Genomic DNA, 18,392 nt, shown 5'->3' on the forward strand with positions numbered 1-18,392 from the left:
TGTCTCTCACATCTGTGCTCGGCCTCCGTGTGGGAGTGTGAAGGAAACATGGAGCGAGGGAAAAGGCAGGAGAGCGAGAGTGAAGGCTCGCCGTCATCTCACTCCTGAAGCCTCTCGGTCTCTCCTTCCTCTGGTGGGAAGTTGCTCCCGGGTTTGTTTGATAGTGTTAATATTTACGGAACGAGAGACTAAGAACTCCAGCTCTGCTTCATATCTGCCAAGAGAGAAGCGAGGGAGACGTACAGAGCGCAGAAGAATGCGAAGTGAAGCGAGGAGAGACGGTGAAAGATGGCCTCCTGTTGGAAGGAGCGCAGAGCAGATAAGTCATCACTGCTGAAACCCAAGGCACTAATTTGGATTCATGGAGAGAGGATCACAGCAGAAATGTGTTTGGATACACGGAGCAAAGTATATGCAGATTGGAGAGCTTGTGAAGGAGGTTTTTGATTCCTTCCTCCTTTGGTCTGTGTGATATCAAACAAAAGCCGTCTGTAATTACCACCTGGTGTCCACATAAAGGGAGCCACAGCTGCATGACACACGCCTGCGTCATGCCTGCCAGTGAAACGGCCCGTTACCGTGTCCAGCCTCGTTTGTGTTTTACTGTTTGCTTTCTAATGAGTCGGTCTAATGAGCCTCCTCTGACACATGGGCTGTCTGCTCATTGGGCCCTGGACTGACTGAAGGATGCTCTTGTACCTGAGTGTGTGTGTGTGTGCATATCTGCTGCTTGAAGGTGTCTTCCTGTCTGGTTGTGTTTCTCAGGGATGTACCTGTCTGACCTGACGTACATCGACTCGGCCTACCCCTCCACAGGCAGCATACTGGAGCACGAGCAGAGGTCCAATCTGATGAACAACCTTCTGCGAATCATATCAGACCTGCAGAGGTCGTGTACCTACGGTGAGCACACACACACACACACACACATATTTACAGGGGGAAATCTCAGTTACTTCATGACTGTTGTGTGTTGAAATTGTCTTAACGTGTAAACTGCTGGTCCTCATAGAGACCCATTATATTTTTAAGAGATGTTGACAAGATGAGTCCTGGTTCTCTCCTTGGCTCCGGGTCAGAACCTATATGTGTACGCCAGCATGTGGCATCTTTACACGCTGTGGAAAACTCTGTAGCACACCGCTGAAGGCTGTGTACTGGCACGGGGCTTTGGAATGCACCACTTCTTCTCTCCATGAAAATGTGAAAAATGATATGGAGTTATTTCCTAGAAGCACAAGGAGCAGAGCAGCATGAGACACACACACACACACACATACACACACACACACACACACACACACATCCAGTTAATGTGCACGTGTGTCCACTTTTATTAATCCTCTGAGTCTCTCTCCACCTTCAGATATACCACTGTTGCCACATGTGCAGAAGTATCTGAACTCGGTCAGATATATTGAGGAGCTGCAGAAGTTTGTGGAGGACGACAACTACAAGTAAGACAGGAGCTTCACTTTGATACAAACAGCAAATTTAGTCTTGAATACTGAATGGCAATAAGCAATATTCTGTATTTAGGTTGTCACAGAAGATCGAGCCGGGCACCAGCACACCGCGAGCCAACGCCTCCAAAGAGGACCTTGTTGGTGAGTTTCAGCGTAAACCTGAAGGTGGATTTTAGATTAGATGGATCGTGTTTCTGCTGCGTTCTGCTTTATAAATGTATCCTTCCCTCCCTCGCCGCTGTGCTCACAGGCCAGGAAGCGTCGGCGTCTCCTCTGTGCGGTCGTAAGGGCACGGTAGCAGCTGACGCCACCAAGATCCCGGCCACGCCCCCCTCCCCCAGGAACCTGCTGCCCTACGGACACAGGAAGTGCCACAGCCTGGGATACAAGTCAGTTTCTTCTTGGTTTTGCATTTGGGAGTTTTAGTTTGCAACCACCAGCAGTAATAAAACCGTAGAACGTTCTGACTTGTGCTCTTCCTCTCCTCTTCATCTCTCTGCCTTTGCTTCTTTCTACGCTCTGCCTCTCCATAGTTTTATCCATAAGATGAATACAGTGGAATTTAAAAGTGCTACATTCCCCAACGCCGGCTCTCGCCACCTGCTGGACGACAGCGTCATGGAGAGCCACAGTCCCACCAGGGGCCAGGCAGAGAGCTCCACCCTGTCCAGCGGAATCTCCCTGGGTAAGACGGCACGTTTCAACACACATAAAGCACCACGACGCTGCGTTTACATGCTTAATAATGTCCCGGTTCTGTGTGTGTGTGTGTCCCCAGGGAGCAGCGAAGGCTCTGAGCTCAGCGAGGAGATGTCCTGGCCGGCGTTTGAGAGGTACGGAGCCCAGCATGTGCATGTTGTTGTTGCCGCTTCCCCATCACATCCACACGCTGTTAAGTTGATTCTAAGCATATCCCCGCTTGTGATTTTTGTTTTTTGTCTCTAAATAATTCTGAAAGCGCTTGCCTAAAGACACAGCTATGCAAAATAAGCCGCCATTAAACCTCACACATGCCGTGCACAGCGTCGCTTCTGCAGCCAAGGCCGTCATGACTCATCCCTCCGCTGCTACTCTCCAGGCTTTAGCAGAGATTTAAAGACACTTCCCTGGCAATGTGAAATGCATTAAGGACTGTGTGTGTGCTTAACACTTACATCCCCTAACCAACAGTCCCACTAGGCCAACAAGTGTATGGTGCCACACACACTACTTAGAGAAGATTGTCTCAAACCAGAAAGCAACTGGCTTGAGAATCATCCTATTAACCTCCTCCTCTCCAAAACACCATTTCCTTCAGTTCTTTTATAATCCCATAAACACACATCCATCAATAACCCCCCCCCCCCCCCATCTCACCCCGCCCCTCCCTCCCCCCCTTAACCGCCTCCCAGATGAGAACCCCTCCCTCCCTCCATGCCTAAGCACACACTCTCAGCTCTCAGTGAACACCCGCACAAGCTTAACACAATTCCGTGCCCCCCCTATCCTATCCCATCCTGTCTTATCCTATCCTGAACAGGAGTCGGTTCTATCACTCTCTGGGCCCAGTGACCCGTGTGGCCCGCATCCCGTACAGAGGAGTTCTGAGGCCCAGCAGGTACACAGACCTCCACCCCGAAGCTAAACTCCACCTCAGCCCGACTCTTTTTTTATTTAACCTCCCTTCACGCCACCTCACAGTACCTGCCAGGGGCCACTGTGTGTGTGTGTGTGTGTGCTTTTGGTGCTTCACGTGTGCAACGCTGCAACAATCTGGTGGTGGGATGAGGCGTGTGTGTGTGTGTGTGTGTGTGTGTGTGACTGAAATCATGGTTCTGTTTCAGGGCAATGGGTCTCTATGCTGTTTAATTTCTCCTCATGCCGCGTTCTGTGACTGGGCTTTTGCTTTCTCCGACAAATCCACACACACACTCACACACACTCACACACACACAGGGTAAAGTCACCCTAGACTTCTTGTGATAGCTTTCCAAGGTATTTCCGAGCTTGGAGCTGAAGATGAGTTTCCACAGCCGCACAGCTCCATGTACTGCTGGAAACAAAGTGCAGCCTCCTAATTCCAAAGGTAGAGAGGAACAGACTAGCCTCCATTTTCACAGCCAGCTCTCATGGACGGCGCTGCATATTAGGCGTCTCTTGCTCTTGCGGTTCGTGCTGGGTCTCCCTCTCTCTCTCTCTCTCTCTCTCCCCTCCTCTCTCTCTCTCTCTTTCCACCAGGCTTCATCTTGGGTTCCTGCACTGGGCTTCCTGCTCCGATCCTGCAGACTGACACAATCTGTACACCATCTTGCCTGTCAGTGAAAACAAAAGAATGTCTGTGAGACTCTGGACAAACTGGGCTCGCTTCATTAAAGAAAGCTCTAAAGCTAAAGATGCAGATGGCTTCACAGATTGTGTCGGTCTTTACTGCTACTTCATCTCTGATTGGGTTGTGTGTTTGTTTGTTTGTTTGTTTGTTGGTCTGAGAGCGCATGAGAATCTACATCTCCTCTTGCGTGTGTGTTTCTCTCTGCGTCGGTGCAGCTCGTAATCTCCTGCTTTGTCCCGTCGTAGCTCAGCCGAGTCGGAGGAGCTGGCCGTTCACTTGTATCCCGGAGCCGTCACAGTCCAGGGGGTCCTGAGACGAAAGACGGTGCTCAAGGAGGGCAAGAAACCCACAGTGAGACCCTCACACACACACACACACACACACACACACACACACCCTCCTCTCAGCCCCTCTCTCTGTGCTTCTTTCTCTCCTCTCTCTGCCCCTAACGTAATTTTTCTATTAGCGCAGAGATTATCGCCTTTTCATTTTGGCCGGGGGGGAAAAAAGAAGCCGGAGCTGTGTGTGTGTGTGTGTGTGTGTGTGTGTGTGTGTGTGTGTGTGTGTGTGTGTGTGTGTGTGTGTGTGTGTGTGTGTGTGTGTGTGTGTGTGTGTGTGTGTGTGTGTGTGTGTGTGTGTGTGTGTGTGTGTGTGTGTGTGTGTGTGTGTGTGTGTGTGTGTACTTCACCATAACTTCAGACCGTCACAGGAGATTTGCGAGTTTCTTTGATGATGTAACGACGAACCAAAGTTTTCTCTCAATCTGGCCTTGTAGTTAAGCTAAAAACCTTTCAACACACGGAATATTAATTATCTGTTCACTCTGCTGCTTTTTCTTCTTTCACAATCCCTTTCTCCATCAAACGCAGCTATTCAACCAAGCATGGCGTCTCTCTCGCTCTCTCTCTCTCCCTCTCTCCTTCTCTCTCTCTCTCTCCTTCTCTCTCTCTCCCTCTTTCCTAATCTTTTGCACTTATCTGTCCCAGTTGCTTGTAATGTCGCTCAAAATCAAACAGAAAATCCTCAACCAATATCCCACAGTTAGAAGCTTTAAGAGGAAATTTACATATTACTCCTGCTTTACCGCCAAAAAGGGTGTTAAGGTTTTTGTCTTTGAAGTGTAATACCGCCGTTGGCCTGGTCTGACTGAAACTGTGTGTGTGTGTGTGTGTGTTTCTGACTGGACTGTTCCTTTGTGCTCCCCAGGTGGCATCGTGGACCAAATACTGGGTGGCTCTTTGTGGAACCCAGCTTTACTACTACCCTGCCAAGTCTCTGAAGGCCACGGAGAGAAAACATGTAGGTCACACACACACACACACACACACACACACACACACACACACACACACACACACACACACACATACACACACACACCGCTTTGTATATAGCAATCTGAGGGCACGTGAACAGCAGGAATGAGTGGAGCAGAATAATGAAACGCTGGAGTGTTTTAAGGCGTTTTCAGGCGTGTAGTGTGTCTTGTTTTCTACTTAGGGACTAAATGACAGAGGCACGTTTACCTTCTGGCAAACCACAAGCGCCACGAGAAAACGCTGGCTCGCTGTCAGGGAGCCAGAAAATCACAATAGAAATATGTTTGTGATGATGACGACGAAGATGAAGATAAATCACACACGCAGCCTGATAAGAAAGAACTGATTTGTTGTCGATAATCAAAGCTGTAGGTGAACATGAACCAGGCGCTGAGTTGACATCCTTTAGCTGTCACTTCATCAATTCAGTAGAAAGTCTAATAACAAAGCGTAGTGACAGCAGATTGATTCTTCATCCTGCTTCTTGTTTGTGTGTTTTGCCTGCTTGTCAACACGGAGGAATGATTTAAAAAATTGCAGACAGAGCCGGCGTGATCGGCTGAAGCTGACAAACTGGAGCTGGTTTAAAAAAGAGGGAGCACTCTGTGTTTTTGCGTGCGCGTGTGCGTGTGTGTGTGTGCGTGTGTGTGTGTACAGTCACACTTTGACACAGGCACATTTACTGAAGCTGTACAGGAGCTCAGAGGAGAGCGCGGGGGAGGACAACAATGTTAAGAGAGGGACAATGGGAGCTGGGAAAAATGGAGAGCAGATGAGAGGACGTGTGTGTGTGTGTGTGTGTGTGCGCTGAGGGGACTGGACGGGTTCTGGCGCTGTGGGGGGACAGACAGATGGTAGCACTCATTGAGTAATGAGACCAATGACATCACCGCAGTCCTGTGTGTCATTCACGGGCTAATGAAAACCGTGTGCAGTGCACTTTCACGCTCGCAGGCAAGGCTGACACACACACACACACACACACACACACACACACACACACAGCCAGTCTGTCTTAGCATTTCTTCCTCGTTAGTTTCAGCTTGAGGCAGAGTGTTGAGACGCAGTAATTCAATTCTTCTTTTTCTTCTCCCCCCAGTTCAAGTCCACGTCCAGTAAGAGCGGGTGTGTTGTGGGTCTGATGGCCATGATGGCTGACGATCCCGAGCATCCTGACGTCTTCCTGTTGACAGACTCTGAACACGGTGAGACACACACACAGACACACACTCTCACACTTCCCACTGGTTTCTGCAGATGACTAAAAGTTATTTGCAAGTCCTCTTAAACGTGCAGTAAAAATGTTATGAAAATCTAAACTGACTTTATTTAAAATGCATAAATAGTTTCCATCGGATGTTTCCCTGTGTGTATCCGTGTCCTCCTACAGCTGAATGTGTGCACTCCAACACTCCACACACACCTTCTCCCCTGCACACTGGGTCACGAGGTTGTGGTTGTGCTCTGGAGCAGAATGGGGCTGCAGCCGTCTTTCCACACTTAAGAAAACAGGTGGAAATGAGAAGAATTGGCCTCTCACACTGTGTTTGTCTCCGTTGCCTAGGTAACACCTACAAGTACCAGGCAGGGAACAGAGTGAACGCCTTGCTCTGGTCTAAACATCTGAGTGCTGCCTGTCAGAGCAATAGGCAACAGGTATGTGGCCGCACACACACACAGACACACACCGAGACACACACACACACACACACACACACACACACACATTCAACTTCACAACAACTCTCTTTTTCCAGGTGCCAACCAATCTGATGTCATTTGAGTAACGCACGCTGAAGAAGAGACCTGGGACTGAGCAAAGGAGAGAGGGATGATGAAACGGAGGATGAGGAAGATGAGGATGAGGAGGAGTATCGACTCACACGTGGGAGCTTTCACTGCCATGAGCCCCGACCGCCGATCCAAGCCCCCCCCGGCCTCACTGCAGCCTCACCTGCCACCACTGCCTTAACCAGAGTTACACCTGTGTGTGTGTGTGTGTGTGTGTGTGTGTGTGTGTGTGTGTGTGTGTGTGTGTGTGTGTGTGTGTGTGTGTGTGTGTGTGTGTGTGTGTGTGTGTGTGTGTGTGTGTGTGTGTGTGTGTGTGTGTGTGTGTGTGTGTGTGTGTGTGTGTGTGTGTGGGCTCTTTCTGGCTGCGTCGCCTACTGAAGCAGGAGCTGCACCTCCGCTCCGTTCTGTCCCGTTTTGCTCTCAGCGTCTTTTCGTTTCTACAGCGAGTGTCCAGCACTTCTCCTCTCCTCTCCTCTCCTCTCTCTGTCCTTGGATGGGCACAAGATAAAAAAACATTTAATTTGTGTCCCTGCCACGCTCGAACAGAAGCTCCCCGCCTTCTGACGGGTCGGACACACAAACCCATCCAGTTCAAACGCACTCACGCCGGACGAACCCGTCAAGACTTTGAAAACACTTCCTTTACTTTTCCTACACTCACTTTCACGGTTCACACTTTCACGTCAGACCCTGTTGGTCTCTTCTGTTCACTTGAGTGGGCTTCGGGTCACGGGGTGGGGGGGGGGGGGCGATTTTCCGTTACCACACACAAACGCACACACACAAGCGGGCCTCTTTGATTGCAGCGTCGTAAACACAAGGGCTCTGATTCGCAGTCAATTCCAGCAGAAACAATTCCCACACTTCCTGAATGTGTCTTTGTTGTATTACAGAATTTTCTCCCCTATTTTGTCATATACTCGCTAAGTGTTCGGTGTGTTTGTGTGTGTGTGTGTGTGTGTGTGTGTGTGTGTGTCTTTTTGTATACCTGCTTTGAGTGGAGAGGGACAGGTGGGTTGGTTCAATCATTTGCTTTAAAGTACAGCAATGTTGACTTTTCTGTTCCACGTCGGTACGACAAGCCCAGAATCTAAAGCGTTACTCACATTTGTGTAGGAAAGACCACAGCATTGTTCCTTTTATAGACCTTTATTATTTGTTCCTCGAGTGGTCATGGAGTGTTGGTCTCTGTTCGCTACCAACATCTTTCCAAAGGCGATTCTTCCTTCATCCCACTCGCACACATACGAAACACTACAGACTTGAAAACTGTGAAAGAGTCAAAGAGAGAGAGAGAGAAAGCGACGAGATCTCACCAGACGTGGTTTCATCTCCTCTTCTTCTTGTTGCTTTTGATGGTTGGAGCAGAAATTCAAAGCTACCTGGAGCCAAACACAATCTGTTTTAAATCATGTTTGTTTGTGTTTTTGTTGTTTTTTTTGTTGCTTTGTGAGCGACGGTGCAGTTTGCAGTATTACCATGTAGGAGATGACTTGCACATCATGGTAGTTTTGTCTGTTACATTTGAATGTTACGTTTGTTGTGGGGATTTTTTTTGTTGGCCTCCCATTCTGGAGTCGTGTAGTTGGAGGTTTTATTTACTGGTTTCCCCCGTGTTCCTCCCAACAGGACCCAGCTCTGGTTTAGGCCCCGATCATACGAGCAGTGTGAGCACCTTGGTAATAATCTGTGCCAATGGGTGTCGGTGTCCTCCTGTTTTTCCTGGAGTTGATCAAAGGTCAGATGGAGCGGCTGTGTAACAGGTGCAGGTGCCGGCATTCTGCTGTGCGTCATACGCGTGTTTGCTTTTGTTGGGAGCAAGTGTTATTTGAAACCAATGAACAAACAGGATCACGATGGCGGTGATGATTATAGTGGGGTATCATTTTGCCCGTAATCTTCATTGTTACTTTATGTTTAAGCCGTCTGTTTACATAGTATGTTTACACAACCGTTTGTTTCCGACATCGAGATCCTCTCACCGCTCTGCGTTAACTGTAGCTCCCTTCAGAGACGCACTGACACCTGCAGAGGAGTCCACAAGGTTCACGCTCCCCATACTGGATCCTGCTCGCTCAACACCAGATAGCAGGCGTCCACACAGTCATGCCCCCCCGCCCCCACCCCGTACACACACAACACACACACACAGTCTAATCCTGTTCATGCATTTGGTAGAGCCGAGCTGTGCGTTGAGTTTGGTTTCTAAAAGCATCCACCCCACTGATGTTTGGGTTTGGTGATCCGAGCATCACAGCCAATTAGAATGACGATTTTGTTAGTTCATTCGAATGTCCATAAAGTGATGTGAAGCTTTTTATATATATAAATATATATAAATATATGTGTGGATAGAAGAGATGGTAGTGGATGAACCTGTGGAGGAATGAATGAGGAAACCAAAGAAGAGCAAAATGTGGCAGTTTCTGAAAGTATGTGTGTGTGTGCATTTGTGTGCCCGTGAGTACTTATCTTCTCTTTTTTTTTTAATAAAGTTATAATTCAAGCCAGATATGGAATCCCTCCATGCTGCCATTTACCGTGGAGCAGTGGGCAACCAGCTGGCTAATCATCTGTCTGACCGACTGCCAGCTTCCACTAAGACTCCACGCTGGCTTGTGTTGTGCTGGATGCAAATGTGAAGAAAGGAGGACTTATGAGCAGATAGAAGTGGAAAAGTACTCATCTTTGTCCACTCTGCGGCGGGTGGAAGGTGTAGTGGGAACTGAGAGAGCTTTTCATTTCTGCAGAAACGGTATGAAGTGACAAACTCCCAGAGCTGAAGCACTATGCAGACTGATTGATGTTGATGTTGGTGTTGGGGGAGACGTTTAGATACTGTTTACGTGTTTGTGTATATAGCTGTGGTGTGACACATCCAGACAAGCTTAACAATTCTGTCCTTTGCAATATAGGACATCCAGAAAGGAAAGTAAAGCTTTGAGCGATGTGCACTGTTTCAAAAGTGGTGCATTTACAGAAGAGGCTGTCTCAGAAACGCAAAGGCCTGATGAGAGGCAGCGGTTTGAATAGAAGTAGCTGTGAGACGATGATGAACGATGTAGACGGTTATCCTCGCTGTCATATTTCTCTCTCACGTCGCTCCTTTTACTGATGTACATGGGAGTAGGGAAAGAAAAAGACAAATGAACTGACGCGGGTGTGATTGATGTGGAGTCTGGACTTGCAGGTTTTGTAACTCATCACACCAGATGCTTTTTTGGGCATCGTGGAAGCTATTTTCGTTCGTTCCCTCAACAACCTGAATGTGGAGTGCTTTTTGTGAGGTTTCATCATTATAACCCCAGTTTACATTCATTTCCTTTTTGTAGTATAAATTATGTACCATGTATAGTCAAAGTAATGGAAACATACTTCATTTTGGGGAGTTTGAATGGTTTCAGTCCTATGAATTTCTGTGAATCAACAAACATAATGACTGTGATGGAAGGAGAGAATTCTATCACCATTTTAAAAATGTCCGGTTTGGATTTAAGATCGGTGCCTTGGTGGCCACTGCTAATTAAAGCTGTCAGCGTTTCTTATGTTCACGTAAACTGATATTGACTAGAAAATTAACGACCTGTCCCATTTCTGTTACAAGTCTGTTTCTGTTGGTTTGATTAGACCTTGTACAAATGCACAACGTGCCCTGTATTCATTGTTTTGATTGAAGTTTCCTCCTCAATTCACTATTTTTTAACAGTTTTTAAAAAAAAATGTTTAACAGTTGAGATGAAGTTTTCCACCAGGCAAAGTGTTTCAGTGTGGTTATTATGCAATGTTTTGTCTTCTGCTTTGGTGGAGAAATGAAACTAGTATGAATCTGTGACTGCTGTTCCCTGGACAGGCATCGTTCACTGTTTACCATGGACATCAACAACCATCGTTCAAGTCATTGAAGGCTATGTGACCTTTTACCTTCGCCCTGTACCTAGCTCTGTGTGTGTGAGAAATGAAACTAGTATGAATCTGTGACTGCTGTTCCCTGGACAGGCATCGTTCACTGTTTACCATGGACATCAACAACCATTGTTCAAGTCATTGAAGGCTATGTGACCTTTTACCTTCGCCCTGTACCTAGCTCTGTGTGTGTCTACCCCCTGAGGCAACGCTATGACCTCACTACTGAGTGATGCGCTGCCGGGCATGAAGACTGAGAACCAATAAACACTCTGCCCTTTTTTACTCCACACATCTGGGATGTCCTCATTGTTCGTTTGAAGGTGAAGCTTTGTGTGTGCGTGACTGTTTACTTGATCGTGAGGGGACAGAAATGTGAGGATGTCTGTGTGCTGGTGAATGTACCATATGCTTTTTACATGTCTCAATGCCACTTAAACACTGACCTTTAGCTTACAACAATAAATGCATTTTCAGGCTGGTTTTAGTCCAATTTGAGTTGCTAGAGGAATCGCTGACAAACAAAAAAAGCTTTATTAGATGTTTTATATTCCATCTATTTCAATTGCTGCTGGAAGAGTATCCCTAAATGTTGATCAGAAAACAGTTTCCAATGCGACAACAACAAATGTATACAGTTAAGTAAAAGTATCTTATTAGTATTGTACCCTTGTATACTGCAGCATCACGTCCTCGCATTGGCTTGCTCGGTGCAACGCTGCCCTCTCGTGGCTAAAGCGGCGCACTACATGAAGAAGCGTTTCGGAAGTGGCCGCGGCAGGCCGATAAGGAAGCGAAGGAAAGGGCGGATAGGGAGGCGAGCACAGAGGGGGGAGATGGACTAGTGACGAGCCGTCGTCACTTGTAGCGGCGGGTCATAATATCACCTATCACTTTCATATTCCACCATTTTACAGTCATTTAGAAGCTACTTTGTTGGTGAACAGCAAGTGGCCGTAAGGTAAGTCAGTCAGTAACCATAGGAGACTACGTAGAGGGGCTAGCTGCTTGTTGTAGCTAACCTAAAGCTACCCAGCCAGGTGTACGGTGGCGTTAGCAGCTAGCTCCTGTATGAGCAAACACCGCGGCAGTGCAGATATGTATGATATGATATATTAATAAAATGACCGGGGGAGAAATCTGATACTTAAATCCGTCAGAGAGTGAGGGGTCTCGGTCGTGTTTAATCGCCGTGTGTCTGTCAGTCGTTAGCTCGGTGGTTGTGTTGTAAAAAGCTATAAACAGTATGAAAGAGTGATTGTGTAGAGGAGGAGGCTGCCTGCGTGGCCACTCGACCCCGGGCTGAGAGGTACAAAGTCCCGACGATCGACTCCCACATCCGCTATGTTCTCGCATGCTAACGGCTTCTTTGCTGCCATATGTCTAAATGAAAGCGACGTGTTTGGGGTTTATTAGCGCCGCATTCTGCCGCTTTAAGCACAGCAACCAGGTAACTGTCACTTACGGCCAAATATACACTGTCAGCTTCATTTCCAGCTCTCTGTGTGAGGCTTCACTCTATCCTCAGCGATCACGTTTCATTATTCAGGGTTGCAGTTTGACATTAAGGCCATTTCGCTTTTGCAAGGTTAGTCTGTGCAGGGCTGTGCAGGGTCCAGCACCTCATCTGAACCCTCTGCACCTCCTCCAGGCCTGTGATCTGCCCCCCCCCCCCCCCAGGGAGCACACAGGATCAATACAAACAATGACTCCCTCCTGTTTACAAATCCCGTGTTACAAATGCTGGATGCTAATTGGTATCTGAAACACTAGGCAGTCTCCTGAAAGTGTGTTACATACACACACACACACACACAAACATCATGTTAAGATAATGTAACAGCCAGAGTTCATTGTGCACAGCTGTAGTAGTATTATGGTATGTATGGCCTCTGTGTGTCGTCTCATATTTGCGGCGCCCGGCTCAGTCTGCTGTCTGCTGTAGTTACATATGCTGGGCAGGCTTCAGCGCTGCAGTACTGGGTCACTGCGTCCCCTGAGGGGAAACGAGCACGAGGGGCTGCAAATCAATCAGCTGTCTCTCTCCCAGATTATTGACAACATATTTTCATCTCCCTCTCTCTCTCTCTTTTTTGTGGCTGCCCTGTACCTCCAGGTGACCGCTCAGCTCGTACCTCCCAAGAGGTCTGTCGGATGTAGGGGTGGGGGCAGGACGGGGATCTGAGGAGACCATGTATCAGGAGTGAGAGGGAGGGACTCTCTGCGGGGGACACAGTGCTGGGGTGAGGGGGGCGTCGGTGGCCGGTCGGTGTGGAGATGAAGCTCAAACAGCGCGTGGTGGTGCTGTGTGCCGTGCTCCTCCTGCTGGGCCTGGCCAAGATCTTCCTGCTGGACGGAGGAGAGGGGTCTGCATCCAGCCGACGGGACCTCCGAGCATTCAGGAAGGTCAGGATCCGAGTGCAAGTCAACAACTTCAACTTTGGAAGGATGAGAATCCATCAAATCAGCAGTGCTGTCTTTTCTCTCTACACTTTATTCATGCACTCACAGTTTTATAACGGGCCAATTCATCTCTTTAACCTTGCTTGCCAGACCCATGAGAGGAGGCGGAGCTTCTTAAGGCTTTGTGGAGATGAATGCTTATGAATAGAGTTTATTACTGTCATGTACAGGAAGGCAGCACTGGAGGAGCTCAAACCATCAGGCACACAAAATAATGAGATGGTAAAATTGGGCTTAACGCTACGTAACATTTTGCAGACATGTTGATGTGTGTGTGTGTGTGTGTCCCTCTCTCCCCCTCACAGATGGAGGCAGGCCTTTCTTTGTCCCGTGGTGCTCGACTCACCCACACCCTCCAGTCTCCGTGGGAGATAGCGGGCCAGTGGGTGGGCCCTAGGGAGGTGTACCCCGAGGAGACCCCCGAGCTGGCGGCCGTGCTCACTTCACTCAGCACCGCCAAGATCGAGCGGGCCGACGTGGGCTACAAGGGCACGCAGCTCAAAGCCCTGCTGGTGCTGGACGGGGGACAGAAGGTGGTCTTCAAACCCAAGAGGTCAGAAATGTTCACTTCACACTTAAACTGCCTCTGAGTGAGGAGTCACAACTGACGCTCATGTCCGTCTGTCCGTCTGTCCCCCCTCAGGTACAGCAGAGACTACGTGGTTGAAGGCGAGCCGTACGCTGGCTACGACAGACACAACGCAGAGGTGGCTGCTTTTCACCTGGACAGGTGTGTGAACGCAGCATTAAACTTTCCTCCTCACCGCCTCTGGTATCTGTCTGCGTATCATGACCTGTCGTCCTGTCGTCCCCTCTGCTGCAGGATCCTGGGCTTCAGGAGAGCGCCTCTAGTGGTGGGGCGATACATCAACCTGCGCAACGAGCTCAAACCCGTGGCCACGGACCAGCTGCTGAGCACCTTCCTCATGCAGGGTGGGTCTCTCTCCCTCTCTCGCTCTTGCTCTCGCTCTTGCTCTCTCGCTCTCGCTCTCGCTCTCTCTCTCTCGCTCTCGCTCTCGCTCTCGCTCGCTCCCTCCCTCCCCACTCTTGCTTGTTATCAGTCACCTTTGTTCTCTCTCACCTTTCCTCCTTTCCCACCGTCTCAGACCAGGACACACCCAGCCAAGTCCTGTTTTCTCAGGGTGTGGTGGTATAGAATCATCCTGTGGACTGAAAGAGTCGATTCATAGACGATGATGAAATTCTGAAGTAACAGCAGCCCAGCCCAGTCTGACCTGACCAACCTGATCAGGCTCTCATTGGTTTCCCCACATGCTGCCCTACTGATAAATATAGAAATGTATTAATAAAGGACATGGTTTTTGTGTCTTTCACTCATTTGTGGCAGTGAAAACCAAACTGCACCTCTCCGGCTGCACAGGCAGAATGTTTTGGATAGTTTTTCTATACATTTCAGGTGTTCTTGTGATTGTCACCCTTGTAAACAAACAACCAATGTGTGCTGAGTGGAGACAGAAGGGGATTCTTACCTTCTTAAGTCTTTTGTCTCCTTCCTCTTTTCGTTCTCCCTCCCCTCCACGTTTGCTCCTGTTTCACGTCTCATACTTCACAATTCACGTGTCATTCTTCTCCCATCAGGTAATAATTCCTGTTTCTACGGGAAGTGTTACTACTGCCGTGAGAGCGAGCCGGCGTGTGCGGAGGGCGAGACCATGGAGGGATCTTTGACCCTGTGGCTGCCGGACGTCTGGCCTCTGCAGAAACACAGGCACCCGTGGGGACGCACGTACAGAGAGGGGAAGCTGGCCAGGTGGGCGGGGCCGCACTTCTATACTTTACATATCACTTAGGTTAAAGGTAAAGGGCTGTTATTATCTGACTGAAGTGTTCTTCCGTGTCCGCTCACCCTCCAGGTGGGAATACGACGAGAGTTACTGTGAGGCGGTGAAGAAAATGCCTCCGTACGACGCCGGGCCCAGGCTCCTCGACGTCATCGACACGGCCATATTTGATTATCTCATCGGGAACGCCGATCGGCATCACTACGAGAGTTTCCAGGACGACGGCGGCGCCAGCATGCTCATCCTCCTAGACAACGCAAAGAGGTGGGTGTTAAGGCGGCTCTACAGCGATCGCGTCCACATCAGTCACATGTGGAGCAGAGCGACGCGTTCATGTTCAGATCCCGGGCCTAGCATGACTGCTTCCCAAAACACGCCTGTTTACACTTTCACTGTTTACCCTGCTGCTCCAAAGTCTGGAATCACTCAGAAAATGGGAGCTTTCCATCAAATCACACTTTTATTGATCAGCGCCTTATTGGCAATTAGAAAAATTAGTTAAAACTAAAGTCAGTAAACAGCAGCTTCCATGGAAATCTATTTTAAGATGATTTATAGTTTGTAAGACGTTCCAGGAATCTTTGGATCCATCCCACGTTGTGCGTTCGTCATGACAACTGGCGTCAGCAGTTTATTGCAACACCGTCTGGATTGCTCCCTGCGGGTTGGGAGTGAGGAACTTCAGACACGAGTGATGGGAAAAACACGGAGCACGACAACAACAGGAGGATCGATGCGTGATGAAGAGGGAGCTCAGCTGCTGAAACCTCGCCTGCCCCTCTGCTCCACTTAGCTTTACAGAGTGTGTGTCCTGGAAGTCTTTCATTTAAAACTGTTTTAGTTTGTGTGTGAGTGTGAGTGTGCTTCTCTCTACATTGCCTTGTCCCAGTTGCGTGCGTGCGTGCGTGCGTGCGTGCGTGCGTGCGTGCGTGCGTGCGTGCGTGCGTGCGTGCGTGCGTGCGTGTGTCCTAACTTTGTTTTTCTTATTCCTCCAGCTTCGGTAATGCAGCTCTAGACGAGCGAAGCATCCTAGCGCCGCTCTATCAGTGCTGCATGTGAGTACTCAAACTAAACACTACTGAGTGCCACCTCACCTGCTTTATTGTTGCTTGATGACCTCTCTCGGTTTGTTTTTCTCTCCCGCTGTGTCAGGGTTCGCGTGTCGACGTGGAACAGGTTAAACCTATTGCGAGGCGGTGCTCTGTCTTCAGCCGTGCGACAGGCTCTGGCCTTTGACCCCATTCACCCCATCCTCGCCGAGCCGCACTTCGCAGCCCTCGACAGACGCCTGACCGGTATCATAGCAACTGTTAAGCAGTGCATGGAGGCGCAGGGTCCTGACAACACTCTCATCGAGGACCGGATGAACCTCCCCCATCCTTAGAGAGAGAGGACGTGAAGGGGCCGGGACTTCACTTTGTGTGCCTCCAGAAGAGGAGAAGGAAGTGGGAAGAGGTGTCTGAGCTTACGGATCATTTGGAGGGCCTGGGCCTGGAGAGCTAGTGGAAGGATGGAGGAGGCAGAGCTGAGATGGCTGGATTTCTTCCTCCCTTGTCCCTCTCTCATTCATCACTTGAATGTCCGACATGATTTCAGACAATTTCATAAACCTTCTCTCAGGATTGTTGCACACTCTGACAGTATATGCCCTCCTCCTCCTCCTCCTCCTCCTACTCATACTACTGATTGCATAGCGAAGACATACTCTCCTCGTGCCAAACCCTCCCTCGCCGTGCAACTTTTCCTTGGGAGTGAGCCATGGCCTCGCGACGCAGCTCCCTCAGAGACTCTGAGCCAGGCGCCAGATCAGACTGAGCGCCGCGTCAGAGGAGGGAGGACTTGTAGGTGATCCATCTGGGCTCATCTCAAACTCCCGGCCCTCTGAGATGACCTTCAAATGAACCCAAATCACATTTTACAATGACTTTTTGATCTCCCCCCCCCCCCCTTGAATATAGATTCAGTGTGATTAACCAATGAACCGACCCGACCATGTGTACATATTTAACTAACTAGATACATAGAACTAATGAGACAAAGTATATACATTTGTGGATCGTCTTTCAAAAGGGTGTGTGTGTGTGTGTGTGTGTGTGTGTGTGTGTGTGTGTGTGTGTGTGTGTGTGTGTGTGTGTGTGTGTGTGTGTGTGTGTGTGTGTGTGTGTGTGTGTGTGTGTGAGATAAACCGTGCAGTAAGTGAGAACACTACTGACTTTGGTGACTTGAATTGGGAGGACAAGGAGCTCAGATGTATCTCGACATTAAACTGATCTATTTAATCACGTTTCTCTCACACTCGTCATTCCTCCGTCTTGACAATGCAGTGTCTCATTCTATGAAACATTCTTTTATCAGATGTGGCTTATCTAAGATGTTGAGGCTCTAATTGTGTTCCTGGAAGAAGATGGGACAGCAAAGTGAAGTTCTCGGGGAACTTTCATGGTTTGATATGACGTTATGTCCATCTTTGCCGACACTCTTTAAGTGTTGGAAAACTCATATTCACGCTCTTGTTGGGACTTAATGGAAGGATGTGTGTGGGTGCTATTTGATTCAACTCGAAGTGCTATCAGTGCTTTTGGTCTTTGGATTTCCCCAAGTGAAAATGTTTTTCCTGTTACAGATCATCCTTCAACACATTTGGTCACTCTAATCTCTTGACATTTACCTCATCTTACTCATAACCCCTAGCTGTGGCTTGAAACCGCTACGTCCTGATGGTCTATTTGTGCAGGTCTTGTTTAACACCCACTGAAGGGAAACTTATTTGTGAAAGCGTGTTGCAGTTCCTGGTTTTTTTTTTCTCTCACATAGGGACCACAGATGTTGTCTTGTCGGCTCTGAAAGCTGAGAAGCTTCCCACAGGTTGCGGTCGATGTGCAGCTTTGGCAGATGATTCAAGACACCTGCTGTCCTCAGGTTGAGCAGGTACTTTACATAACCATTGACACCTTTACCAAAAACCACAGGGGAAAGCATGTCTGGTCATGTCACAGTGTGTCAAAATAATGTTTTATAAACACTTAGAAACAGCCCAGCACATATAAAATAGTGTATAACCTGTAGACAAACTGGAAGAGTATAGGCCCACATACATCACCTGTTTCATGTGTGTGTCATCTGAGACCCCGTGTCCTCATTTGTGGACTTTACATTTTTTCTTCCCTACACCTTCTACATCATTGCAGTCTTAACCTGTTGTCCTCGTGTGTGGATATTGTTTGCTACCCCCCTAGTGATGTAAATTCTGTTTTGGGTTGCTAAAAAAAAAATGGTATGTGGTCATAATTTGTAGAGAAATTAAAAATGTATACAAAATAGATGTCAGGACTGCAGCTCA

General features: G+C 48.5%; 2 protein-coding genes across 3 annotated transcripts in view; both read left to right on the forward strand.

Annotated features, from left to right (window-relative positions):
* ralgps2 (Ral GEF with PH domain and SH3 binding motif 2) overlaps window positions 1–11,077 on the forward strand; it is a 60,337-nt gene extending 49,260 nt beyond the window's left edge. Inside the window, exons 10-21 of one of the 2 annotated variants that reach the window (XM_076152923.1) lie at window positions 766–903; window positions 1,367–1,457; window positions 1,540–1,607; window positions 1,717–1,855; window positions 2,000–2,151; window positions 2,245–2,299; window positions 2,986–3,063; window positions 4,020–4,125; window positions 4,981–5,073; window positions 6,193–6,298; window positions 6,658–6,749; window positions 6,851–11,077. In XM_076152923.1, the coding sequence (XP_076009038.1) occupies window positions 766–903; window positions 1,367–1,457; window positions 1,540–1,607; window positions 1,717–1,855; window positions 2,000–2,151; window positions 2,245–2,299; window positions 2,986–3,063; window positions 4,020–4,125; window positions 4,981–5,073; window positions 6,193–6,298; window positions 6,658–6,749; window positions 6,851–6,880 (1,148 nt within the window). In that variant the 3' untranslated portion in view covers window positions 6,881–11,077. The remainder of the gene's footprint in view (window positions 1–765; window positions 904–1,366; window positions 1,458–1,539; window positions 1,608–1,716; window positions 1,856–1,999; window positions 2,152–2,244; window positions 2,300–2,985; window positions 3,064–4,019; window positions 4,126–4,980; window positions 5,074–6,192; window positions 6,299–6,657; window positions 6,750–6,850) is intronic. The other variant, XM_076152924.1, reaches the window with a different exon arrangement.
* Window positions 11,078–11,570: 493 nt separating this feature from the next.
* Window positions 11,571–17,334, forward strand: fam20b (FAM20B glycosaminoglycan xylosylkinase). Its single transcript, XM_076152925.1, has 9 exons — window positions 11,571–11,748; window positions 12,904–13,193; window positions 13,556–13,803; window positions 13,894–13,980; window positions 14,074–14,183; window positions 14,850–15,021; window positions 15,125–15,316; window positions 16,048–16,107; window positions 16,205–17,334. Exons 2-9 carry the CDS (start codon window positions 13,065–13,067, stop codon window positions 16,434–16,436), a joined length of 1,230 nt encoding a protein of 409 aa, XP_076009040.1. The 5' UTR covers window positions 11,571–11,748; window positions 12,904–13,064; the 3' UTR covers window positions 16,437–17,334.
* The last annotated feature ends 1,058 nt before the right edge of the window (window positions 17,335–18,392 follow it).

Source organism: Genypterus blacodes, unplaced genomic scaffold (genome assembly GCF_046128005.1).
Source record: "Genypterus blacodes isolate CSIRO-AG114 ecotype Tasmania unplaced genomic scaffold, CSIRO-AGI_Gbla_v1 ptg000058l_1, whole genome shotgun sequence".
Classification (NCBI taxonomy): domain Eukaryota; kingdom Metazoa; phylum Chordata; class Actinopteri; order Ophidiiformes; family Ophidiidae; genus Genypterus; species Genypterus blacodes.